The sequence below is a fragment of the Ranitomeya variabilis genome, chromosome 4, assembly GCF_051348905.1.
Source record: "Ranitomeya variabilis isolate aRanVar5 chromosome 4, aRanVar5.hap1, whole genome shotgun sequence".
Classification (NCBI taxonomy): Eukaryota; Metazoa; Chordata; class Amphibia; order Anura; family Dendrobatidae; genus Ranitomeya; species Ranitomeya variabilis.
Window position 1 is genome coordinate 50,367,827 of NC_135235.1, and position 27,843 is coordinate 50,395,669.

At 43.2% G+C, this 27,843-nt stretch overlaps 1 protein-coding gene across 1 annotated transcript in view; it reads left to right on the top strand.

Annotated features, from left to right (window-relative positions):
* The window catches only part of LOC143769707 (alpha-2-macroglobulin-like), a 154,836-nt gene that overhangs the window by 76,376 nt on the left and 50,617 nt on the right, over positions 1-27,843 (top strand). The window contains exons 20-26 of the mRNA XM_077258493.1: positions 9,955-10,081; positions 15,316-15,437; positions 21,984-22,041; positions 23,912-23,995; positions 26,417-26,593; positions 26,882-26,963; positions 27,101-27,257. Coding sequence (XP_077114608.1) covers positions 9,955-10,081; positions 15,316-15,437; positions 21,984-22,041; positions 23,912-23,995; positions 26,417-26,593; positions 26,882-26,963; positions 27,101-27,257 — 807 coding nt within the window. The remainder of the gene's footprint in view (positions 1-9,954; positions 10,082-15,315; positions 15,438-21,983; positions 22,042-23,911; positions 23,996-26,416; positions 26,594-26,881; positions 26,964-27,100; positions 27,258-27,843) is intronic.

Sequence of the window (27,843 nt, forward strand, 5' to 3'; positions counted from 1 at the left end):
CGACTCTTTAATTTATCTGTGCCAGAGCATGCCGCGATGCGGAGTTATATAAAGGAGTCTTTGGAGAAGGGACATATTCACCCATCCTCTTCCCCTCTTGGTGCAGGATTTTTTTTTGTGGCCAAAAAAGACAGGTCTTTGAGACCTTGTATAGATTATCGTCTTCTAAATAAAATCACGGTCAAATTTCAGTATCCTTTGCCATTATTGTCTGATTTGTTTGCTCGGATTAATGGTGCAGTTGGTTCACCAAGATAGATCTTCGTGGTGCGTATAACCTTGTGCGTATTATGCAGGGAGATGAATGGAAAACAGCATTTAATATGCCCGAAGGCCATTTTGAGTACTTGGTGATGCCTTTTGGACTTTCTAATGCTCCTTCTGTGTTTCAGTCCTTCATGCATGACATCTTCCGGAAGTATCTGGAAAAATTTATGATTGTTTATCTGGATGATACTCTGTTTTTTTCTGATGATTGGGATTCCCATGTGAAGCAGGTCAGGATGGTGTTTCAGGTTCTGCGTGATAATGCTTTATTTGTGAAGGGCTCAAAATGTCTCTTCGGAGTACAGAAGGTTTCCTTTTTGGGTTTTATTTTTTCCCCTTCTACGGTGGAGATGGACCCAGTCAAGGTCCGAGCCATTCATGACTGGACTCAGCCCACGTCTGTTAAGAGTCTTCAGAAATCTTGGGCTTTGCTAATTTTTACCGTCGTTTTATCGCTAATTTTTCTAGCGTAGTTAAACCTTTGACGGATATGACCAAGAAAGGTTCTGATGTTACTAATTGGTCTCCTGTGGCCGTGGAGGCCTTTCGGGAGCTGAAGCGCCGGTTTACTTCAGCGCCAGTCTTGTGCCAGCCAGATGTCTCACTTCTAGTGTTGAGCGATACCGTCCGATACTTGAAAGTATCGGTATCGGAAAGTATCGGCCGATACCGGCAAAGTATCGGATCCAATCCGATACCGATACCCGATACCAATACAAGTCAATGGGACTCAAGTATCGGACGGTATCCCTGATGGTTCCCAGGGTCTGAAGGAGAGGAAACTCTCCTTCAGGCCCTGGGATCCATATTAATGTGTAAAAGAAAGAATTAAAATAAAAAATATTGCTATACTCACCTCTCCGACGCAGCCTGGACCTCACCGAGGGAACCGGCAGCGTTCTTTGCTTAAAATTCGCGCGGTTACTTCCTTCCGTGAAGTCCCGGCTTGTGATTGGTCGCGTGCCGCCCATGTGGCCGCGACGCGACCAATCACAGCAAGCCGTGACGTAATTTCAGGTCCTTCAGGATTTTAAAATTACGTTCTGGCTTGTGATTGGTCGCGTCGCGGTCACATGGGCGACGCGACCAATCACAAGCCGTGACGCCACGGGAGGCAGGAGACGCGCGCATTTTAAAATGCGCGCGTGTCCTGCCTCCCATGACGTCACGGCTTGTGATTGGTCGCGTCGCCCATGTGACCGCGACGCGACCAATCACAAGCCAGAACGTAATTTTAAAATCCTGAAGGACCTGAAATTATGTCACGGCTTGCTGTGATTGGTCGCGTCGCGGCCACATGGGTGACGCGACCAATCACAAGCCGGGACGTCACGGGAGGCAGGACACGCGCGCATTTTAAAATGCGCGCGTTTCCTGCCTCCCGTGACGTCACGGCTTGTGATTGGTCGCGTCGCCCATGTGACCACGACACGACCAATCACAAGCCAGAACGTTATCTTGAAATCCTGAAGGACCTGAAATTACGTCACGGCTTGCTGTGATTGGTCGCGTCGCGGCCACATGGGCGGCACGCGACCAATCACAAGCCGGGACTTCACGGAAGGAAGTTAACGCGCGAATTTTAAGCAAAGAACGCTGCCGGTTCCCTCGGTGAGGTCCAGGCTGTGTCGGAGAGGTGAGTATAGCAATATTTTTAATTTTAATTCTTTCTTTTACACATTATTACATTAATGTTGTTTCGATACCGATACCCGATACCACAAAAGTATCGGATCTCGGTATCGGAATTCCGATACCCGCAAGTATCGGCCGATACCCGATACTTGCGGTATCGGAATGCTCAACACTACTCACTTCCCTTTCAGGTTGAAGTTGATGCTTCTGAGATTGGTGCAGGGGCTGTTTTGTCGCAGAGAAGCTCTGATGGCTCTGTGATGAAGCCATGTGCTTTTTTTTCAAGGAAATTTTCGCCTGCTGAGCGGAACTATGATGTCGGTAATCGGGAGTTGTTGGCTATGAAGTGGGCATTTGAGGAGTGGCGACATTGGCTCGAGGGAGCTAAGCATCGTGTGGTGGTCTTGACTGATCACAAAAATCTGATGTATCTCGAGTCTGCCAAGCGCCTGAATCCTAGACAGGCTCGTTGGTCGTTGTTTTTTTCCCGTTTTGACTTTGTGGTCTCGTACCTGCCTGGTTCGAAGAACGTGAAGGCTGATGCTCTTTCTAGGAGTTTTGTGCCTGACTCTCCGGGAGTCTCAGAACCGGCTGGTATTCTCAGAGAGGGAGTTATTTTGTCTGCCATTTCCCCAGATTTGCGACGAGTGCTGCAGAAATTTCTGGCTGATAGACCTGATCATTGCCCACCAGAGAGACTGTTTGTCCCTGATAGATGGACCAGCAGAGTTATTTCCGAGGTTCATTCTTCGGTGTTGGCGGGGCATCCTGGGATTTTTGGTACCAGAGATTTGGTGGCTAGGTCCTTTTGGTGGCCTTCCTTGTCACGGGATGTGCGTTCCTTTGTGCAGTCCTGTGGGATTTGTGCTCGGGCTAAGCCTTGCTGTTCTTGTGCCAGCGGGTTGCTTTTGCCCTTGCCTATCCCGAAGAGGCCTTGGATGCACATTTCCATGGATTTCATTTCAGATCTTCCAGTATCTCAGGGAATGTCTGTCGTCTGGGTGGTGTGTGATCGTTTTTCCAAGATGGTCCATTTGGTGCCCTTGCCTAAGTTGCCTTCCTCCTCCGATTTGGTTTCTTTGTTCTTTCAGAATGTGGTTCGTTTGCATGGCATTCCTGAGAATATCGTGTCTGACAGAGGATCCCAGTTTGTGTCCAGATTCTGGTGATCCTTTTGTGCTAAGATGGGCATTGATTTGTCTTTTTCGTCGGCCTTTCATCCTCAGACTAATGGCCAAACCGAGCGAGCTAATCAGACGTTGGAAATGTATTTAAGATGTTTTGTTTCTGCTGATCAGGATGATTGGGTGACCTTTTTGCCATTGGCCGAGTTTGCCCTTAATAATCGGGCTAGTTCTGCTACTTTGGTTTCTCCCTTTTTCTGCAATTCTGGTTTTCATCCTCATTTTTCCTCGGGTCAGGTTGAGCCTTCTGACTGTCCTGGGGTGGATTCCGTGGTGGATAGGTTGCAGCGGATTTGGAACCATGTGGTGGACAATTTGAAATTGTCACAGGAGAAGGCTCAGCGTTTTGCCAACCGCCGCCGCGGTGTGGGTCCCCGACTTCGTGTTGGGGATTTGGTTTGGTTGTCTTCTCGGTATGTTCCTCTGAAGGTCTCCTCTCCTAAGTTCAAGCCTCGCTTTATCAGTCCTTATAGGATTTTGGAAGTCCTTAACCCGGTGTCTTTTTGTTTTGGACCTTCCGGTGTCGTTTGCCATTCATAATGTGTTCCATAGGTCTTTGTTACGGCGGTACGTGGTGCCTGTGGTTCCTGCTGTTGAGCCTCCTGCTCCGGTGTTGGTTGAGGGCGAGTTGGAGTACGTGGTGGAGAAGATCTTGGATTCTCGTATCTCTAGACAGAGGCTTCAGTATCTGGTTAAGTGGAAGGGCTATGGTCAGGAGGATAATTCCTGGGTTGTCGCCTCTGATGTTCATGCGGCCGATTTGGTTCGTGCCTTTCACGCTGCTCATCCTGATCGCCCTGGGGGTCTTGGTGAGGGTTCGGTGACCCCTCCTCAAGGGGGGGGTACTGTTGTGAACTATGTTTCTGGGCTCCCTCTGGTGGTCACAAGCGGTATGGTATGAGTCTTGTCTTTCCTCAGGCTTGGACTCAGCTGTTTCGTTAAGCTGTGGGTGTTTCCCTATTTAGCTTTCCTGGAAGCTCAGTCTTGTGCCTGGTATCGATGTATTCAGTCCAAATTGGTCTCCTCCTGATTCCTTGCCATCTGTCTCAAGCAAGAAAAGCTAAGTTCTGTTTGCATACTTTGGATCATTTGCATTATCAGTATTTTTTGTCCAGCTTGCCTAAAATGTGATTTTCTAGCTTGCTGGAAGCTCTAGGGGGCTGATATTCTCCCCTCACACCGTTAGTCGGTGCGGGGGTTCTTGAATATTCAGCGTGGATGTTTTTGCAGGGTTTTCTGCTGACCGCATAGTTCACTTTCTATTTTCTGCCTATCTATATTAGTGGGCCTCACTTTGCTGAATCTAGTTCATCTCTACATTTGTGTTTTCCTCTTACCTCACCGTTATTATTTGTTGGGGGCTTTCTATATCTTTGGGGTTAATTTCCCTAGAGGCAAGTGAGGTCTTATTTTCTCTTTAGGGGTAGTCAGTTCTCCGGCTGGCTCGAGACGTCTAGGAACAACGTAGGCACGTTCACCGGCTACTGCTAGTTGTGTGTTAGGATCAGGTATGCGGTCAGCCCAGTTTCCACCTCCCTAGAGCTGGTTCTATGTTTTTGCAGACTTAGCCGGAATACCAGAGATCCTCTCCCACTAGGATCATAACACTCCACACCGTGAGTCGGTGTGGAGGTTATTTTTTGTAAACTCTGCGTGGATATTTAGTTTTTTAATACTGACTGCACAGTAGCCTTTTCTATCTCTGTCTATTTAGATAGTTTTGGCCTCCTTTGCTAAAATCTAGTTTCATTTCTGAGTTCGTCATTTCCCTCTCCACTCACTGTCAATATTTGTGGGGGGCTATCTTTCCTTTGGGGGTTTCTCTGAGGCGAGATAGTTTTCCATTTCCATCTTCAGGGGTAGTTAGCTCTTAGGCTGTGAAGAGGCGTCTAGGCAGAGATAGGAATGCTCCACGGCTATTTCTTGTGTTGGTGTTAGGTGTAGGGCTTGCGGTCAGTAAAGTTACCACCTCCTCAGAGCTTGTACTTGATTGGTTTTACCCACCAGGTCATCTCAGCACTGCTTCGTACCCATCAGGTCATAACAGCTCGCTCTGTGTGCAATAAACTTTCATACATCCATAATCTTTTCATTACTAACAAACTTTCCTTCATCGCCATCACCTAAACCTTGCTCACTCCCTCTGACACAGCTTCTCCAACTGCACTTTTGTGTGGTGGATTCCACCTTTCCCACACACCCCCGCCCCTGCGTCAAGCATGGAGGAGTTGGTTTTCTCTTGTCAGATAACTTCTGCTTCACCCAAATCCTACTGCCACCCTCCAATACTCTCCCTTCTTTCGAAGTGCACTATGCAAAGCTCGCACGCTCAACAGGCAACCTTGGTAAACCAGCCTTACTAAAGAACTGAGCTGGGCATCCAGGGTTGCTGAGCGGAGATGTAAAATACCCCACTCCAATGAACATTTCATCGCATTCAAACAGTCCCTCACTACTCTCAAGTCCACATTCACTGCAGCAAAACAAACATACTTTTCAGCTCTTATATTCTACCTGTCTACAACCCTAAACAGCTATTCAGCACTTTCAATTCTCTCCTTCATCCCCCAGCACCTGCTCCCTCTTCTCTCATCTTAGCTGAAGACTTTGCCTCATTCTTCAAACAGAAGAACAATAAGATCAGAGAAAGCTTTGGCCTACAGCCCCCACAACCGCTACTCATAACTACTCAGGCCTCCTCCTCCGAAACCAGCTTCTCTACCATTACAGAAAATCACCTTTCCTCTTTACTCTCCAAATTGCACCTCACCACCTGTGAACTTGACCGATCCCACCCCATCTCATCACAAACCCCACCACAGTCTTCATCCCAACCCTAACTCACCTCTTGAACCTATCACTAACAACTGGTATCTTTCCCACATGCTTCCAACATGCCTCAATCACACCCATCCTTAAAAAGCGCTCCCTTGACCCATCCTCTCTGTCTAGCTATTGCCCCATATCACTTCTCTCCTATGCCTCAAAACTACTGGAACAACACATCCATTTTGAGCTGTCCTCCCATCTCTTCTCCTGCTCCCTCTTTGATTTCTTACAATTTGGCTTTGAACCACACCATTCCAGTGAAACTGCCATGGATAAAGTCACCAACAACTTACTAACTGCCAAATCCAAGCGATACCACTGTCCTCCTCCTCGACCTGTCATAAGCCTTCGAGACAGTGGACCATTCCCTCTTACTAAAGATTTTCTCATCTCTTGGCATCGCAGATTTGGCCCTATCTTGAATCTCCTAATACTTAACAGACAGGACACTCAATCTCTTCCACTCTCACCCCATCTCCTTACCTCGCCACCTATCTGTCGGTGTCCCCCAAGGTTCAGTCCTAGGTCCTCTACTGTTCTCCATCTGCACCTTCGGCCTGGGACAGCTCATAGAGTCACATGGCTTTCAATATGACCTCTATGATGATGACACACAGATCTACCTCTCTGGACCCAATATCGCTTCCTTACTAACCAAAATCCCACAATGTCTGTCTGCTATTTAATCTTTCTTTTCTGCTAGACTTCTAAAAATGAACATGGCTAAAACAGAATTTATTATCTTTCCACCATCTCACTCAACCCCTCCAACAGACCCATCCATCAATACATCAAAGTCAATAGCTTCTCACTCTCCCCAGTCCCTTAACTCTGATCTCTCATTCAAACCACATATCAAAGCCTTCCATTTCCTGCCTGTTGAAACTCAAAACTATTTCTTGGATCCCCACATTCCTCAACCAAGACTCTGCAAAAACACTAGTGCATGCCCTCATCATCTCCCGCCTTGACTATTGCAACCTCCTGCTTTATGGCCTCCCCTCTAACACTCTCACACCCCTCCAATCTATCCTAAACTCCGCTGCCTGACAAATCCACCTATCCCCTGGCTTTTCCCTGGCTTCTCTTCTCTGTCATTCCCTTGCCTGGCTCCCCTTTGCCCAGAGACTATAGTTCAAAACTCTAACCTTAGCATACAAAGCCATCTACAACCAGTCTCCTCAATACATCTGTGACCTCATCTCCCGATACTTACTTGCATGCAACCTCCGATCTTCACAAGATCTCCTTCTCTACTCCCCTCTTATTTCCTCTTCCCATAATCGCATACAAGATTTTTCCCATGCGTTTCCCCTACTCTGGAACTCTCTACCCAAACATATCAGACTCTCGCCTGTGGACTGATTTAAAATGAACCTGAAGACCTACCTCTTCCGACAAGCCTACCCTCACCTGCTATATCCTTACCCATCTTTTGTAGATTGTGAGTCCTTGCAGGCAGGGTCCTTTCTCCTCCTGTACCAGTCGGTGACTCATTTTTTGTCCAAGATTATTGTACTTGTTTTGTTATGTATATAGCTTTTCACATGTAAAGCACCATGAAATAAATGGCGCAATAATAATAAATAATAATAATAATAATAAAAAAGAGAGAGTAGGGAATACTCTGATACCCAGAATCCCAGCACAGAAGAAGCGATATGAGCAGGCTCCATTGATAAAACAGGAGCCTCTGTACTACCATGGAGACATTGAGCAAAGATCAGGAGAATTTCCCCACTGACAGCTGTGAGAGGAGCTCAGAGACTCCTTAGAGATACAGACTCGAAGGGCTGAGAGTAGAGGAAACGTAGACCAAAGTCTCTTCTGAGCTAAAAAAACACTAAATATCGGGAACCAAACTACTTTTCTAGTACGGGTACTTAATAAAGAAAACCTCCCCACAGTTTATTAGTTCTGACGCACGATAATATTCTTGGGATTTCCCAGCCGAAGGCTTCAGAAACTCTGCAGAAGCTCAGTGAATACCAGGTCTCCTACTGTGATATCTCTGAGTGGTCCTGAAAGAATCACTCAACTAATGTTTGATTAAACATTATACCTATCTGTTAAGCATAAATAATAGTGAAATACATTAATAGGGAGATAATCCTCTAAAATCAGAATTCTTCCTATCACGAACTGAATAACAGCTTAAATCAACAACTACAAATAGAGAGTTTGAACATTTAGTAGTGATCAGATATTTTTTCTCTCAAGCAATAATAAATAAGGGAAGCTCATGTTCAAAAGCAAATTCCTATTTTTGCTAACAAACTCCTAATAATGGAGAACACTTCCAGATCTCAAAGAGAGAACCCGCATCAACAAATGTCCTCCCAAAAGGCCTCCCCAAATTAAAAGGACACAGTAAGATGTCTAAGTTTCCCAGGGTCTATATGGAACGCCCGCCAAGGCCACGGGGTACTCGGTACTGGGTCTGGTCCTTAAAGGGATGTGTTAAGGCAGAGGTCACCTGGTACGTGGCCCTGGGCACCCATGTTAAAGGGAAAGTCTTTAAAGGGGTTTGTGAAATAATAAAAGTTTGTGATGCCACCTGTGGTGTTCAGTCAGGGATGACCGACGCTGCTTAAAGGGGTCCTCTGGGGTGATGTTATGGCAGCAGGGAAGGTATGGCTTCCCCCAGGTGAAACTGGGTCCCCAGTGCTCCCGGTGTAGTAGGAACAGGTGGTAGGTGGTGTAGTAAGAAACAGAGGACACAGGGTTGCAGTCTCTTTTCCTCTTTACTTGGATTAAGACAGCCACAGTCCAGGGTACCAGATCATAAGTACTGGTATGGTCCGGCTGGCTTGAAAGCGACTCAGGAATCCCACTAACCAGGTGGGGTTGGAAGCCTTCCCTCTAGCGCTGTGGTGCAGTCCCTTGCTGCCTTAGGTCTGACACAAGGTCCTCACATTTGTTTCTCTCTGTCCCCTTTAGGTAGGACACTAACCCGCATGACAGGTAACCCAAGCCTTTTTACAGGGTCTCTATCATGACCCGGGTTCTATGCGTTACTTATTTTCTTCAGGTGTCTATGTTGGGCAGGTGACTTGCAATCCAGCTGTCCCCCGGTTTCTGCTGTGAGACGTATAGTACTGCACAACCTCGGTCTTTTGGCTACCGGTATCTGAACTCAGCTTGGAGGAAGCCCACTCGCAGATTCTCTCTCCAGCTCTTAACTCTCCTTTGCTTCTTCTCCTCCTCAGTCTCTTTATAAGTTGCTCCGCTTTCTCTCTCCTTCCCAGGAGCTGCAGAATCACTTGTCTGCATGGCCCCAGCTTTCCTTCCTCACTCCTCGCTCTCCTCTCACCAACTGCCTCTCTCCAACTGCCTAGCAACTGCCTAGCAACTGACTCCTCCTCCCGACTAGAGAAAGCAGCTCCCCTGAAGTTGGGTGTAGAGCTCCCCCTTCTGGCCTGGAGTCAGAACGGTGTTGTATGTGGTGAATACCTGTTAAAGTGATCCTTCCTCGCTTCCAGGCATGACATCACTCTCCCCGTGATGAAAGCAATGCCACTGTAACAACAAGGAACCTGGGGTTTTACATATATCCAGAGAAAAACAAGAGACAGGGGTCATAGCAGAGAATAAAGAGGAAAACTCTACCAACATTAAAGAAACGAATGATGATAAGAAGATGAAAGATGTCAAAGATACAATCAACATTACTTCTACTCAGATGTCAACGGGTAACAGGCAGAAATAGTTTTAATTCTTCAGATTTCAACCCATTCTCAATTGAAGTTTTCAATACTTCGGAAATGGAAAGAGTGTGTACTTTTGTTTGATTGTTAAAAGTGTTAAAATTAATAAAAATGATTGGAACAAAAAAAAAGAAATCACTAAATGATCAAATTGTATGCTCCAGCAATTGAAAAACTTCATGTACCCAATTATGACAGGCTCATTGCAGGATCTTCTGCTAGGCCAGTTCAACCCAGCCTTAATTAAAGATTGTTAAAGGATAGAAACTGGAACTTTAGTTAATTGTGTCTGTATGTATTGTTTTTACTGTTTTTAAACCTTTATTTTTCAGGTGCGCACCACCCTGCAGACCACTGATGAGTTAGAAGAGTCGCATTGTGCTGACTGTGAATATGACAGTTGTATCTGTGCAGATGAGAGCAAAACCTTCTACTGGAACCTAAAAGCCTCTAAACTGGGTATGATTGGACCTTGTAATCTATGCTTGCTGTGATGTCTTCTTACAACTGTCCTACGGTTGTATTTCAGCAGCTTGTCTTTGATTATGACACTTGCCTTCAACACTTTTACAGATCTAAAGTTAGGTCACCAGAGGGTTACAATCTGGCTAGTTGCTTTAGATATCAAATTTGGAATTTATTCTGTCATTGAGTACTTTAGACTAATCAACGTAAATGACCTCAATAGGGCAACCTCATGTCCTAGTATGGCAAAAGAACAATGGACATCATAGAGAACCACCCAATCTGGTTGTCACTTTACTAATATACAAATCAATAAAATGAAAAAAGTTTGCACTTTATGCAACTTGCTTATGAATAGTCCTCTGGAAGTAGTTTGTGAAGGATCGTTCCGGGGTCCAGACTTATTCTTTTATGTCTTGATTTGTATATCTTGACCACTCTATGTTAGCCTCCTACTATTTTTGGGCATGTGCTGTTGGCTTATGATCCCCAGTTATGCTTTATATAACGACTAGATGGTGGCCCGATTCTAACGCATCAGGTATTCTAGAATATGTATGCGTGGTGTATAGCACAGCCCACGTAGTATATTGCGCAACCCACGCAGTGCATTGCACAGCCCACGCAGTACATTGCGCAGCCCACGCAGTACATTGCACAGCGCACGCAGTACATTGCACAGCGCACGTTGTATATTGCGCAGCCCACGTTGTATGTTGCGCAGCCCACATTGTATATTGCCCAGCCCATGTAGTATATTGAGCAGTCCACGTAGTACAGTGCCTACAAGTAGTATTCAACCCCCTGCAGATTTAGCAGGTTTAATAAGATGCAAATAAGTTAGAGCCTTCAAACTTCAAACAAGAGCAGGATTTATTAACAGATGCATAAATCTTACAAACCAAAAAGTTTTGTTGGTCAGTTAAATTTTTATAAATTTTAAACATAAAAGTGTGGGTCAATTATTATTCAACCCCTAGGTTTAATATTTTGTGGAATAACCTTTGTTTGCAATTACAACTAATAATCGTCTTTTATAAGACCTGATCAGGCCGGCACAGGTCTCTGGAGTTATCTTGGCCCACTCCTCCATGCAGATCTTCTCCAAGTTATCTAGGTTCTTTGGGTGTCTCATGTGGACTTTAATCTTGAGCTCCTTCCACAAGTTTTCAATTGGGTTAAGGTCAGGAGACTGACTAGGCCACTGCAACGCCTTGATTTTTTGCCTCTTGAACCAGGCCTTGATTTTCTTGGCTGTGTGCTTTGGGTCGTTGTCTTGTTGGAAGATGAAATGACGACCCATCTTAAGATCCTTGATGGAGGAGCGGAGGTTCTTGGCCAAAATCTCCAGGTAGGCCGTGCTATCCATCTTCCCATGGATGCGGACCAGATGGCCAGGCCCCTTGGCTGAGAAACAGCCCCACAGCATGATGCTGCCACCACCATGCTTGACTGTAGGGATGGTATTCTTGGGGTCGTATGCAGTGCCATCCAGTCTCCAAACGTCACGTGTGTGGTTGGCACCAAAGATCTCGATCTTGGTCTCATCAGACCAGAGAACCTTGAACCAGTCAGTCTCAGAGTCCTCCAAGTGATCATGAGCAAACAGTAGACGAGCCTTGACATGACGCTTTGAAAGTAAAGGTACCTTACAGGCTCGTCTGGAACGGAGACCATTGCGGTGGAGTACGTTACTTATGGTATTGACTGAAACCAATGTCCCCACTGCCATGAGATCTTCCCGGAGCTCCTTCCTTGTTGTCCTTGGATTAGCCTTGACTCTTCGGACAAGCCTGGCCTCGGCACGGGAGGAAACTTTCAAAGGCTGTCCAGACCGTGGAAGGCTAACAGTAGTTCCATAAGCCTTCCACTTCCGGATGATGCTCCCAACAGTGGAGACAGGTAGGCCCAACTCCTTGGAAAGGGTTTTGTACCCCTTGCCAGCCTTGTGACCCTCCACGATCTTGTCTCTGATGGCCTTGGAATGCTCCTTTGTCTTTTCCATGTTGACCATGTTTGAGTGCTGTTCACAAGTTTGGGGAGGGTCTTAAATAGTCAGAAAAGGCTGGAAAAAGAGATAATTAATCCAAACATGTGAAGCTCATTGTTCTTTGTGCCTGAACTACTTCTTAATACTTTAGGGGAACCAAACAGAATTCTGGTGGGTTGAGGGGTTGAATAATAAATGACCCTCTGAAAAAACTTTTCACAATTTAAAAAAAAAATAAACAAAGAAATAACATTCTTTTTTGCTGCAGTGCATTTCACACTTCCAGGCTGATCTACAGTCCAAATGTCACAATGCCAAGTTAATTCCAAATGTGTAAACCTGCTAAATCTGCAGGGGGTTGAATACTACTTGTAGGCACTGTATATTGCCCAGCCTATGTTGTATATTGCGCAGCCCACGTTGTATATTGCGCAGCCCATATAGTATATTGCGCAGCCCATGTATTATACTGCGCAGCCCACGTAGTATATTGCCCAGCCCATGTAGTATATTGCGCAGTCCATGTAGTATATTGCCCAGCCTACGTTGTATATTGCGCAGCGCACATTGTATATTGCGCAGCCCACATATTATACTGCGCAGCCCACGTAGTATATTGCCCAGCCCATGTAGTATATTGCGCAGCCCACATACGTAGTATATTGCCCAGTCTACGTTGTATATTGCACAGCACACATTGTATATTGCGCAGCCCATATAGTTTATTGCGCAGCCCACGTATTAATACTGCGCAGCCCACGTAGTATATTGCCCAGCCCATGTAGTATATTGCGCAGGCCACATTGTATATTGTGCAGCCCAAGTAGTATATTGCGCAGTCCACTTAGTATATAGCAATGTGGGCATGATATCCCTGTTAAAAGAAAAAGAATTAAAATAAAAAATAGTTATATACTCACCTTCCGTTGGCGCCTGGATCCAGGAAGCGGTTACCGACGCTTGGGATCCACTGAAGCTCCGTCGAGCCTCTAGCGCCGGCCGCCATCTTCCTTTCCCAGGATGCATTGCAAAATTACCCAGAAGACTTAGCGGTCTCGCGAGACCACTAAGTCTTCTGGGTAATTTTGCAATACATCGCCGGGAATGGAAGATGGCGGCCGGCGCCAGCGGCTCGGCGAACTACGGAGGGTGAGTATAGCAGGTTTTTTTTATTATTATTTCTAACATTACATTTTTTTACTATTGATGCCGCATAGGCAGCATCAATAGTAAAAAATTGGGGACACACAGGGTTAATAGCAGCGGTTACGGAGTGCGTTACCCGCGGCATAACGCGGTCTGTTACCGCCGGCATTAACCCTTGGTGAGCGGTGAATGGACAGCGTATGCGGGCGCCAGACAGTGAGTGCAGAGAGTAAGGAGCAGCCATTTTCTTCCTGACTGTGCGCGTCGCTGATTGGTCGTGGCAATGGTTGTGGGTGTTTTGCCATGACCAATCAGCGACTTGGATTCCATGACAGACAGAGGCCGCGACCAATGAATATCCGTGACAGAAAGAAAGACAGAGAGACAGACAGAAGGACAGACAGACAGACGGAAGTACCCCTTAGACAATTATATTGTAGATGTGTACTGTATCTGGCTTCATTTTTTTTGAATATGGAAATTCTCCTCTGACAGATCCATTTAAATCAATACAGCGATGAAGCCAGGCACACTACACTGTTCTGCAATGTGCATCCATGGTGAGTGTAAGACAGCCTCTGAGAATTTAAATACCGTAGGCTGGAAGTAACATTGGACACACTGGGGTTAGCTACCAAAACTGGCCTGGCAGGTCTATACACTAGTGCCGGCTCTTCCTTCAAGTAGAAACAACCAGATGACTCTATGCTTGGTTTGCTGCACCTGAAATAATTTCCTGGGATTTTAACAGAATCTTTTCCATGTAAAGGGGTTGTGCACTATTCTGATAACCCCTTCTCAATCACTATGTTTCTCCTAATTAAAATAAAAACACTTATGCTCACTTCCGGTGCATGCATAGTTCCAGCAGGGTTGGCACTGGCTCTTCTAGGGCTCAATGTCAAGTGATCCTTGCAACCATTCAGCAGCCTTTTCACTCCGCACTCCTTTGAATATATCTGACATTTGGAGGAAGTGGAAGATCAGTCACAGCGCTAACTTCATCCGGATGTCAGTTTTGTCCAAAGGCGATAGCAATCAATCGGTCGCTGATTGGCTGCACAAAACTGGTGATCAATGTCACACAATCCTCAGGAGGAAGTGAGCATAGATGCTATTATTTTAATTGGGGGAAGTATAGTATGTGAGAAGGGGTTGCCCCGGTAGTGGACAACCCCTTAAAGTGCATATTTTCTATTACAAATGTAAATTCGAAACACGATTGTTACAACTTTAGCTATAAAATTATGAGACACTTTTTTTTTACAATTCTACTTTCAAAATAGTTGGACAACAAGAATGCAATGATTTGGAAATCTCTTATAGCCATATTTTATTCTTAACAGAACATAGAACATATTTCAAAAGGTAAAAGTTGGACATTTTTCAATTCAGTTAGTTTGTAAAAACAAACTCAATTAGAAATTGATGGCTACAGCACATCTCAGAAAAGTTAGGACAACAAAATGCTGGAAAAGTAATTTGTACTGAAGAAAAACAGTTGTCGAATCAATATTCAAGTAAGTCATATGACTGTATATAAAAAAAGCATGTTAGAGAGGCAGGGTCTCTCATAAGCAAAGATGGTCAAAGGTTCACCAATCTGTCAAAAACTGCATCTTAAAATTGTGGAAAATTTTCAGATAATATATTCCTCAATGTAAAATTGCAAATACTTATTAACTGAAAAATCCAGCAAAGACCCCAAACTGTGGAGCAACAAGAAACCTACATCAGACAAGAGGAGACAACATTTCGCTCCCAAATCTCCAGCAATTGGTCTTTTCTATAACCAGACATTTACAGACAGTTGTTAAAAAAAGGATAATACATAATGATTGATATGGCCCTGTCCCAACTTTTTTAGATGTTTTGCTGCCATCAATTTTTAAATGAGTTCACTTCTTCAAGTGAAATGGAAAAATGTCCAACATTGATCTTCTGATCTGTGTTCTACGTGCTGCTGAGAATAAAACATGGCTATAAGATATTTCCATATCATTGCATTCTTGTTTTCTTTAAATTTTAGACAGCATCCCAAAGTTTTTAGAATTGGCATTGTACATAATTTACTATATGAATCCCATTTCAGGAGATGTGAATATTACTGTAAAGACAGAAGCTCTCAATACAAAAGAATTTTGTGGAAATGACATCCCTGTTGTTCCTAAACAAGGCAGAACTGACACCATTGTAAAGACAGTACTAGTACAGGTGAGTGTAGAAAATGAGTTTAAAAATAATTAATTCCATGAAAGAAAGTAAATGGATAGCACTCACCAATCCTTAAAAAGTTCCATATTCTATTCAGAAATGTTTAAAACATCGTGGCCAAGAGAGTGAGGGCAGGAGTGTGCACACACTCCTGCCCTCACTCTCCTGGCCACGATGTTTTAAACATTTCTGAATAAAATATGGAACTTTTTAAGGATTGGTGAGTGCACTGCTATCCATTTCCTTTCTTTCATGGAATTCATCATCGTATTTCTTCTGGAGGAGCACCCGGAATCTTAAGGTAAAGCCTGCAATTGTTCATAACACCTGTGATACACAGATTCAGCAGTACTAGCGGTGCTATCTTCTTTCTTCTTTTGGAACCGTTAAAAATAATTAAATTAATTCTACTATACTATTTTGTGCATTTGATCTTGTTTTTCCTTTACTGGGTTTAAGATTTAGTTTTTTAGTCCTGCATTTTATTAATCTAGCCCAAGAGGATTGTCTTGTTAGTGACCCCTTTGCTCCCAGCAGCAAATACCCTGCCAGACACTTGAGCTTTGCTCCTGCTTATTCCATTTTAGCAATGGGAATATTTTTTTTATAATGTTCAAGTACCTTGTTTATAATTAAAGGGAGTCTAAAGATTTGCTTAATATCTAATTAAAAATCAACTTTTATTTTATATGAACATGAGGACACTTTGGTGCACCCTTGACATGGTCTATGCCTTTGTGCATCATCACGCCCTCCTAATTGCATAATAAAGTCAGTACCTTACATTAGTTGACTTGTTTCTAATGGTCAGACCGAATGCTGTGTCTTCTGTCTGCACCGGCGCATTGGCACTGGATGGTTGAGACAGAAGGCTAATAGTATCAATGTGGGCATGCACAAGATGGCTGCAGGCACATACTATCTACCTCCTTGGAAGAGAAATCAGAGTGCACCCGCAACCATTGTATGAGAGCAGCCTTGATCATCCAGTGTCAGTGGGCAGGTGCAGACAGGAGACACAGTGTTCCCGCTGGGCAATAGAGACAAATCAATCAATGTAAGGTACCAGCTTTATTATGCAAATAGGAGGGCGTGACGGTGCATCAAGGCATATACCACACCAAGGGTCCACCAAAACAGCCTCATTTGCATATCAAATAAAATTTGATTTGCAATTAAATAAATTAAAATATACTTGTCTAGTATAATTTAAACAGGGGATAGATGCCCAATATGAATGTTTAGACAGCCTACTTGCCATTTCAGGGGTAAAAGATGTCCTTTATTTGAAGCATATTCTAGATTTTAGTCAAGAGCAGCAAATATAAATAAATAACCAAAGAAATGCTGAGAATAATAGTGTCACGGGCATGTCAGGTGTGACAGACAGTCATTCTGGATCTGGTTGTAGAAGGTCACTGCACCTGTCTCTGCAGGCACATTCTGGATCTTGCATCTCTGCTGTGGAGTGATATCCTTCTCCCTCTAGGACCTAGTGGTGATCTCCACTGCCTGCTGCTGATTAACACACCCTTTCTGGAGGTTTAAATACCTTTAGCTTCCTCCGAAAGGCGCTGGTGATTAGGGTTGAGCGAAACGGGTTGGCCATTTTCAGAAGTCGACGACTTTTGGCAAAGTCGGGTTTCATGAAACCCGACCCGACCCCTGTGTGGGGTCGGCCATGAGGTCGGCGATCTTCTGAGTCTGGTATCGGAATTCCGATACTGAGTTCCAATATGTTTGCGATATCGGAAATCGGTATCGGAATCCACATTTAAGTGTAAAATAACAAATTAAAATAAATATATTGATATACTCACCTCTCCGGAGGCCCCTGGACATCGCCGCTGGTAACCGGCAGCCTTCTTTGCTTAAAATGAGCGTGTTTACGGCCTTCCATGACGTCACGGCTTCTGATTGGTCGCGGCCGCCCATGTGACCGCCACGCGACCAATCACAAGCCGTGATGTAATTCTCAGGTCCTAAATTCCTAGAATTAGGAATTTAGGACCTGAGAATTACGTCACGGCTTGTGATTGGTCGCGTGGTGGTCACATGGGCGGCCGCGACCAATCACAAGCCGTGATGTCATCTAAGGCCCTGAACTGGCTCATTTTAAGCAAAGAAGGCTGCCAGTTACCAGCGGTAAGGTCCAGGCTGCGTCGGAGAGGTGAGGATATCAATGTTTTTTATTTTAATTCTTTATTTTACACATTAATATGGATCCCAGGGCCTGAAGGAGAGTTTCCTCTCCTTCAGACCCTGGGAACCATAGTATCCCATTGCACTGCATTGGGTTTCGTGTTTCGGCCGACCCCGACCCCGACTTTTTTATAGGATCGGCCAATTTCACTCGACCCGAATTTTGAGAAAGTCGGGTTTCGTGAAACCCGACCCGATCCTATAATAGTAAAAGTCGCTGAACCCTACTGGTGATAGCTCTATTTACCTTTTTTTGTTGGAAGTGCTAGAAGTCGACTAGTTTCTTCATGAATAGTGTTGAGCATTCCGATATTTTTGCGATATCGGAAATCGGAATCGGAAGTGTGATTAGTCACGTGAGCGGTCACATGAGCGGTTACGCGACCAATCACAAGCAGCGACGTCATCGAAGGTCCTTCACTCTGCATTCTTAGGAATGGAGGCAGACGTTTGGACCGGTGAGAGCCAGGGCCGTCGGAGGGGTGAGTATATCAATATTTTTTATTTTTATTCTTTATTTTATACATGAATATGGATCCCAGGGCCTGAAGGAGAGTTTCCTCTCCTTCAGACCCTGGGAACCATTCCGATATTTTGTGTCCCATTGATATGCATTGGTATCGGGTATCGGTATTGGCGATATCCGATATTTTTTGGATATCAGCCGATCCAATCCGATACCGATACCTTTGCATATCGGAAGGTATCGCTCAACTCTATTCATGAAGCCTCTTGGAGGATTGCTGGCGTGAGCTCTCTTGTGTCATCTCAAGCTAAGTGTATTCCCTCATTTGTCTTCTTGCTTTGTCTTTAGTTGTAGTGGGGGCTGACTAGTGCAACCCTGTCCCCTCACTATCCAGGGCCTATCGCTAAGGCCTCTTTCACACTTCCGTCTTTTCTCTCCCGTCGAAATCCATCGAGTTTTGAAAAAACAGGATCCTGCAAATTTTTCTGCAGGATCCGTTTTTTTCCATAGACTTGTATTAATGACGGATTGTGATGGATGGCCATCCGTTTCATCCGTTGTGCACTTGATCCGTTGTAAAATAGCGGTCCATCGGGTGGAGAAAAAGTTCAGAGGAACGTTTTTTCTGCACATCGGAAAATCGCTCAGCGACGGGTCCTGCGCTGTCCGTCGTTGGCTGCAATGGAAGCCTATGGACGCAGGATCCGTTGCTGCCCATCAAACACAGGAATCCAGCGACGTATCCCAATTTTTCATTCTGAGCATGCCTGGATGGATTTTTTTATACCTGAAAATGCAAGCAGGAACTCCTTTGACGCATCCGTCATTACACTGGATGCATTGCACACGTTGTCCCCTATTTTCAAAACATCCGTTGATACGTCACTTCACTGCACTGTGATGCACCCTGAACGACGGAAGTGTGAAAGAAGCCTAAGGGCAGTCAGGGATTAGGTTCCTGCTTGGCTATAGGTGCGGAACCTATTTAGGGATGTTAGGGGAGACAGGGTGTTGTCAAATCTGCTTATGGGTCTCCACCAGGCCTGGACTGGCATTCTGGCAAATGCCAGAAGGGCATATCTGGTCATTGGCTGCCTTGTCTGCTACATTGTTAAAAGAATCGTTGTTCTCAAAACACCCACACTGTTAAGAGTTGTGATGGAGCACAAAGTTGATGACTCCATCACTTACCCTAGTATGCCACAGGTATCATTAGAAATATTGGTCTTGTAGTAAATATTCCTTTCCTCCATCCAGTGTAATATTGGTAATGTATCCCATCTGGTTCTTTGGGACGGGGACAACATGGGCCTGTGTGATTTCAAAGGCCAGGGCTGAATTTCATCCCAGTCCATACCTGGTCTCCACACACCCCTTTCCTAGTGTTTGGGCTCCCCCACCCTCTTCCCATTGTTATGCACCTAGTTTCTCCCTCACCCAGTGGGACAAATAGCATTACTTGTAAAAATATATACAACTTCAATGCATATCACAGTATTGTAAGAGGAGCAATGCATGATAGACAACAATAAGACCATGATCAGCGTGGGAAGATTTGTTGCTGATTTCCAGTTGGAATTCTGTCACGAAACTCTAATACAAAAAAAATACAATACACATATGGTGGAAAAAAAAAAAAGTGCAACTTTCAGGGCATTGCAGATTCCACAGCATGCCCATTATCTTTCAAAATCGTCAATGGCTTTTTACTCTGAGTTTAAATACCTGACAAATCTGCAGTGAAATCTATGGCAAAATTTAAATTTACCAAATGCAGTTTTTTTTACTGATTAGTGGCAGAATAACAGAAAAATGTAGTAATCTGTTGTATTTGAACTTATCAATAAAAGGGTTGGTTTTCTTCATGTGAAAGAAGTAGGAATGACTCTTTTATAAAAGCTGATGTGGCGGTATGACCCTTGGTATCAGTATTGTTCCTCCACTCAAGAATGATACAATGAAGGCAGGTATACACAGGTGTTATGACCCCAATGGCAGAGGGTCTCAGAATTTATAACCAAGTCTGCAAACACAAAAAACCAGCTCTAGGGCAGTGGTAACTAGGCTGACCATATACCTGAACCTAGCACCACAAATAGCAGCAGCCGGGGAACGTACCTATGTTGGTTCTAGACGTCTCGCGCCAGCCAGAGAACTAACTAACCCTAGAAGGGAAAAGATAGACCTTTCTTGCCTCCAGAGAAAAGACCCCAAAAGTTGGATACAAGCCCCCAACAAATAATAACGGTGAGGTAAGAAGAAAAGACAAACGCAAGGATGAACTAGGTTTTTTTAGCAAAGAGAGGCCCACTGACTAATAGCAGAATATAGGAAGATGACTTATACGGTCAGCAAAAACCCTATCAAAATTTCCACGCTGAATATTCAAGAACCCCCGAACCGTCTAACGGCACGGGGGGAGAATATCAGCCCCCTAGAGCTTCCAGCTATATCAGGAATCACATTTGGTACAAGCTGGACAGAAATAAGAGCAAATGCAAATAACCAAAAAATAAGGAAGCAGGACTTAGCTTATTTTGCAAGAACCAGGACCAGCAGACAGGAGCAAACAGAAAGGAACTGATTACAACGATGCCTGGCACCAGACTGAAAATCCAGGAAGCTTAAATAGCAACACCCCTGGACTAACGAGCCAGGTGGGTACCAAGCTAGAGAAAGAAGCTCAAAGTGTCATGTCGCTAGTGACCACAAGAGGGAACCAAAAAGTCCAATTCACAACACACAGGAAACCCTTCAACAACTTTACTCACAATCGTGTGCTTGAGGGTTACAGTCTTTCATGAGCCAACACATTTGAACAGTTTGTATTACAATATTGGTCTCACACACGAGAAACACATAACTTCTGCTTGCCTCAGATTGCAGGCAATTTCCTCAGCAGCTCTTCCTTCACACTGGCACAGTTTCTCTGTCTCTCATATTCTAGCCCAACAAATCCACAATGTTGGTCATATACCCTCCTCACAGTCACCTGTCTTGGCAGCAATGCCCTGCAGTAACTATTGTTTGGCAATTTGCACACTCTTGCAGAAAACATTTTCAGTTACCATGTATCAGTCCCTCATAGACAGGCAACAGTCCCTGGGTTACTGTGATGTGACAATCCTCTTCGCACACTTTGGTATCAGCACTTAGACTCCCCTCTTGTGACAATCCACATAGTCAGAAATACAGTAAGTTTATTTGCTTCCTTTTGCAGATCCTTGCCCTGTGAGCAGATACACTCCTCACAGGAATAAGCCTCTATGTTCCCCTTAATAAGCCTCGAAAGCCTCTATGCTCCCCTTAGCAGTGACAATTCTTGCCCTTTCTTGGTAATGGTGAGGTAATACTCCAATTTGCTGGACTGGTCTTCTTCACCTGAGACATAGTTCACTCGCAGGGTGGTGGTCTTTGTATGTTCCTCTTTTACCCTCCCAAAAGCCCTTGGTAAGCACATATTAATAAAGCATTCTGCTCATACCTACTTGCTAGCTAGCATTAAATATAGCATCATTGTGCAAAATCAAATGAAATGCCATTTATTCTGAAAAGCAAGCAATAGTAGATTACTGGAGGTATACAGCAGGTGCAGTATAACATGTTATATCATGTGGCATTAGGCATCACATATAATAGCATATAAAAGATATTTGCAGTCAGAAAAGGCAACATAGGTAACTAGTTGGTATTTTAGCTGCAGCAGGTTCAATAAGGAATATTGATACGGTCAATAGCTACCAATAAAGGATTTATCAGCCCTGCGCATCTCTGAACATAACAGGCTCAGACTCATGCTTAACCCTCTTTCATACAGATCCAAAATTGTAATAATGTCCATTATGCAGAATTATTTAATAACTTATTGGTATTCTTAGCCCGGAGGTGTCCTGGAAGAGAAATCACACAGCTCTCTAATCTGCATCAAAGAAGAAGGTAAGAACACATTTTATTACCTAGTGATGCTTTGGGGGAAATTTATGGAGCAAAGTGTAAAATAATTCTGGTGAAAATTACTCTGAAAAACGAAACACTAAAAATAGAGTAAAGAAAAGGTGTCAAAGTAATTTCTCCCTTTTTTAAAAGTGTCTTAGAAAGGGGTGTACTATAGAGAAGTTGCAAAAGGTGCAATAAGTATTAAGTAGTGATGAGCGAGTATACTCGTTGCTCGGGTTTTCCTGAGCACGCTCGGGTGGTCTCCGAGTATTTGTGACTGCTCGGAGATTTCGTTTTTGTCGGCATAGCTGCATGATTTACGGCTGCTAGCCAGGCTGAGTACATGTGGGGGGTTGCCTGGTTGCTAGGGAATCCCCACACGTTTCAGCCGGTCTAGCAGCCGTAAAACATGCAGCTGCGTCAACAAAAACTAAATCTTCGAGCAGTCACAAATACTCGGAGACCACCAGAGCGTGCTCGGGCGAACCCGAGCAACGAGTATACTTGCTCATCACTAGTATTAAGATTATGAGATGGCACAGCAAACCTCGAAATTACTTAAAATAATACATTCATCTATTTTTTAGGCTAGTGCTCCTTGGCGACATGGGTTGTGCGACACTGAAATCGCAGTGACACATTGCAACTTTGGATCTGATTTCCCATAATGTCACATTGCGACCTGCAAAATGCTGTGACAGAATTGCATATGGTTCCAAAAGTGTTGGATTTTCGGTCTCTAATTGCAAGTCGCACGCGACACACTTGCCATAGTCTTGACTGTGAGTTGCAGCAAGCAGCTTGCATGTGACTTATCTGCTTGGCTGTTTTATTTAGAACAAAATTAGAGTGCTAAAATACACATGCAACAGCAAGCTGCACAGATCTTTTTATCATGCAACTTTTCAGAAAACTGCAATCATGCAACGCACGTCACCATGCAGCCCCAAGCCAAGCTTTGACTTACATTTCTGGCTTTCAAATCAGTCTTTCTACTTCTTAACAACTTCCGTATACAGCATATTTTTATAATAATTAGCAGATTATCCAAATGTTAATTAGCTTAGAAAAAGAAAACTCAGGTGAGAAAATAGTCATTAACCCTGACGCTTGATCTCACGGTTGTCAATTATATGGTCTTGTGTAAAAATCTGCTTCTGTTTCATGAGGTTCTACCAGCAAATCCTCTTATTCTGTATTTGGCTATTGTCTCTGTATATTCTCCAGATTGCTTCTTGTTTCTTGTATATGATGTAAGGCTGTTAACAACCAAATATCACTGTCTGTGACATGTACGCTACTGCTCATGGTGCAGCCTGTAGCCTCCTCCATGTCTTACTTTAGACTGGTATTTGTGGCTCTCCAGCATCCTGCCCAGATTTTGGAGTAATCTTTGGAAATTTAGCTCCTGTTTTATATGACCTAAGAAAACAATTATGGGACAGAACTATTGCCCCTGCCTCCAGTCATCTCTGCAAGTTAGAAGTGACATCCGGTGAATAGACAGAAACTATTATGTGCCTGCTGTCTATATGGATCTCAATGTGAATAAATATAGCAGTCTCCCAAAATTATTTGCCAATTTTTAATGGAGTTTAAATTATATTCACCTTCTCCTCTTCTTATACTGACAAGGTCTCAGTGCTTATTATTCCGACATGTTACTACTGTGTCCAGTAATTGGACAGCAACAGGATGCACATGACTGCCCAACAAGGCAGTTTTAGAACAGATTTTCCAGGATATTTTAAGTTTTGTTTTTTTTCATTTTGATGACCAACAAAAAAATCAGATGTTAAAATACCTTTTAAGTTTTTGATGTGTAATTTTTAGTTACTAATATTGTACTATAAATCCTTTTATATTTCAGACGAATCCAAAGTAGAGGATCTATACTTGAGGATCCCAGATAATATTCTGGAGGATTCTGCAAGAGCTCATGTAACAGTGTTAGGTAAGATGTTCAGTGTATGAATCTTCTTAACCGGGAATCCATCAGAAAGATCTTAGCCCGATGTCGGCACAGAGTGCCCCTATTCCTCCTACATCTATTAGCCCAAATAGTTTACAGTATTTTGTAGGTATCTGAGGAAGTTAGATGGGTTTTGTCAGTTATATGTAATTAAAGCTTAATAATCTGTAGCATAGTTGGGACGGCCATGATTAAATCCCAGCTCTGCTGTGTTTGATTAAAGCACCTGCAGTGTTTCTCTAAGAAGTAGGAAGTAGGTTCATTGTGTGCAGTCTCCTGAGGGAGTATACTTCTGTTGGATTAATCAGAGGCGAATGTGTTAGCTGGTGAATGCACAGACCGTATGCGCTAGACTGGATGTGTCTTGGAGCTGAAGAGAGAGCCAGGCCAGAATCCCTCTCCCTGAAGAGTCTGCACAGGCCATGTCCCGAAAAGCGCAAGTATCAGTGGTTACTATAGGCAACATCTGTTTTGCTTGACCAAGCCGGGGCTAGCTCAGTAGGGTATGCGTAGCCAGGGCCTGGACAAGGCTAGGGATTTATACTTATAATTTTATTTTGGTGCTATACAACCTGTAGAAAGCAATAAAAATTTCTCATGTTTGGACCACATTGCCTGTGCGAATGCAACATAAGGCCTGATGCCTACTGTATAAATGCGAAGTTTTGCAAATTTCCAAAATACTTTGGGACTGATTCATCTAACAGTTTTTCAAATTCTGACTTAAATCAGTTTGAAAAGTCACCAAATGCTTCCATAACTTAGAGTTGTGCAAGCATTTTTCAAATTTTGACATTTTTACTACGGTGGTGGACAGCTCCAACAACCATATGAAAAGTGAGTAGAGCCTAGTCGAGAGGGAATGTGGCTAAGCACAGCTGACAAATGCAACAGCTGTAAGTTTCTTTTGTCATTTGCTACAGTCTAGACTGAAACGGAAGTTTGGATGACTTTTCGATTCCTAAGGGTTCAAAGAGTCTCGGCTGAATGAATTGGCAGTTAATCATGTGTACTAATACTCCATTCAATCTAATTTCCATTTTCCATTTTTGGGATTGCTGGGGTCCACGGTGGTCATATAACCAAGGGATCGGAAAGTTATTCCCTATCCTCTGAATAGGGTATAACTTACCTCTTTAGGTTCACTTAACATTATCTAGACCAGAGGTGTCAAACTGCATTCCTCGAGGGCTGCAAACAGGTCATGTTTTCAGGATTTCCTTGTATTGCACAGGTGATAATTTAATCACCTGCACAGAATGATTCCAGCACCTTGTGGAATGCTAAGGAAATCCTGAAAACATGACCTGTTTGCGGCCCTCGAGGAATGCAGTTTGACACCCCTGATCTAGACTAGATGCAATTGCATTCAATTTGCGAAAAGCAGAAAAAAGTACATACAGGATTTTCTATTACTACCTCTGTTTATAAATAAATTGTAATCATTCACTGAAAAATAGAAATATAAACATACAAGTAAAGTTTTATATTTTCTTCCTGCTCTCAGGGGGGAAATATAAAGAAGAAATGGAAATATGTCTCTGTTTTTCACATGTGTTACTTTGTTTTATGACCACAAAGGACCACTAAAACACATTTTAAATTGTGTTATCCTAGCAAGTATTTTTACACTGTATATTAGACATGTGTTCTTTTTTCTTAGTGTGCATGGCTACAAATAGCTATGAAGCTTAAAGACACAAAAGAGCATAGTAAAACCAAAAACACTCAGTTTCAAAAAAATAACAGTAATCCGCAAGTGCTAGTAAAAAAAGATTTTTTAAACTGAGTGTTTTTGGTTTTACTATGCTCTTTTGTGTCTTCAAGTTTCTTTGTGGTGTGTGAACATGTTCCTACAGACTTGTTCACTGTGCAAGTAGCCCATGTGTTCCTGTTTCCAAAATATGAAAACTGGCAGATCCTTTCTTTTTTATTTGTAAATTCTGTTATAATTATCTTTTTGGTGATTGTTTTAAATAAATGTTTTCCACTCATTTCATACCACACATTGTGCATCTATTAAGGTCCTAAAATAACATTTTTGAGAGTCATTTCAATATTTAAATACATTTTTGTTATTGCTGATTTCCAATGTAATTGGGGCTGGTATATTATCCCCAGTTACAGGGCAAATTAAGACTCCTGAGACCTCTACTGAGCTTATCTGGGTCTGCCGAGGTCTAAGACCCAACAGCCCCTGACTTCTCCTGAGACCTAATGATCACATAATCACTGAGACAGGAAACACGTCCAAATCTATATGCATGTTGTTCATTCATAAAGACAAAGCAAAAGGAGAACACTGTACCAGAGACGGGCTGCACAGTAAGCAGGTGGTAGCTAGGTTAATGCACTCATCCTTAGAAGTTATATTAATATAGGAATTGTCTTATTACCCTGCAGGAGATCTGATGGGCACAGCCATGCAGAACCTGGATCGTCTCCTGGCCATGCCATATGGATGTGGAGAACAGAACATGGTTCTCTTTGCTCCCAATATCTTCGTCAAGCAATATCTGGAGAAGACTCATCAACTGAACAATGAAATCCAGAGCAAAGCCAAGAAATTCCTGGAGAGCGGTGAGAAGTTCTACATTGATTTCTATTGTATTGCTTTTTTTTGCCTATTAGTTGATGCTGACACTTAGGGCCTCCAATAAATTCCATGAATCCAAATCCTACACAGTAGAATATGGATTACATGGAAGATGTTTACCCCTTAAGCTCCCCATTGAAGATCTCTCATCCAGGGGTAAAATTTCTTCACCTGGGGAGAGCACCAAAATGGCATAGGGAAGCCATGCAATGCTCCCTGGCATATAAAATATGAAAACTTTTATTTATAGATTTTTTTCTTGCTTCTCATAGGGTATCAGCGTCAGCTTACATACAAACGCGATGATGGATCATACAGTGCTTTTGGAAAAAATGACAAAGAAGGAAACACATGGTTCGTCTATTTTGCTATGTTTGTATTTTCATAGCTGGATTTGAATAACAGGATTAAAGGGGTGTCTAGGATTTTCAAATATGGCAAATAAAAAAATATTGCATAGAGATGTACAGCACTCAAATTTGTTTCTACAGGTTGACTGGATTTGTAGTGAAGTCCTTCAGCAAAGCTCGACCCTATATCTTCATAGATGAAAGTCACCTGAACCACTCCTTCTCATGGCTGAAAAAGAACCAGGAAGACACCGGATGTTTCCGAAGTGTTGGGAGACTCTTCAATAATGCCATGAAGGTAGACCAAGAGCAGATTAGTTATTAAGTTGCAAATCTAAATAAAAGGAGTAAAGCAAATGTAAAGGCTTTGAAATAAAATTCAAAGAAGCCAGCTGAGATATCAACAGAAATGTCTCCCGTAACCCTGCAGCTAGCCACATACAGTTATGGATGAATAAGTTGGCACCATTTAAATTGTTCAGGAAAATTAAGTATTTCTCCCAGAAAATCAATGCAAGTACACATGTTGTATTGTACACATGTTTATTTACTTTGTATGTATTGTAACAACACAAAAAAAAGAGAAAAAGGCAAATTGGACATCATTTCACACAAAACCTCAAAAATGGGCCAGCCAAAATTGTTGGCACACTCAGATTACTCTTTGGTCCACATAGTGATGATTGTTCTGGTACTGTATTCATGTACTGCTGATGGCTCATAGTGATGATGGTTCTGGTGATGTGTTCATAACCAAAACCATCATCAATATATAAATATGAATCCAAAATCATTTTCAGTACATACATTAAATAGAACTACAGAGCCATCAATAATACTCGAGTATGGCACCAGAAGCATCACCAGTAAACAAATAGGTCACC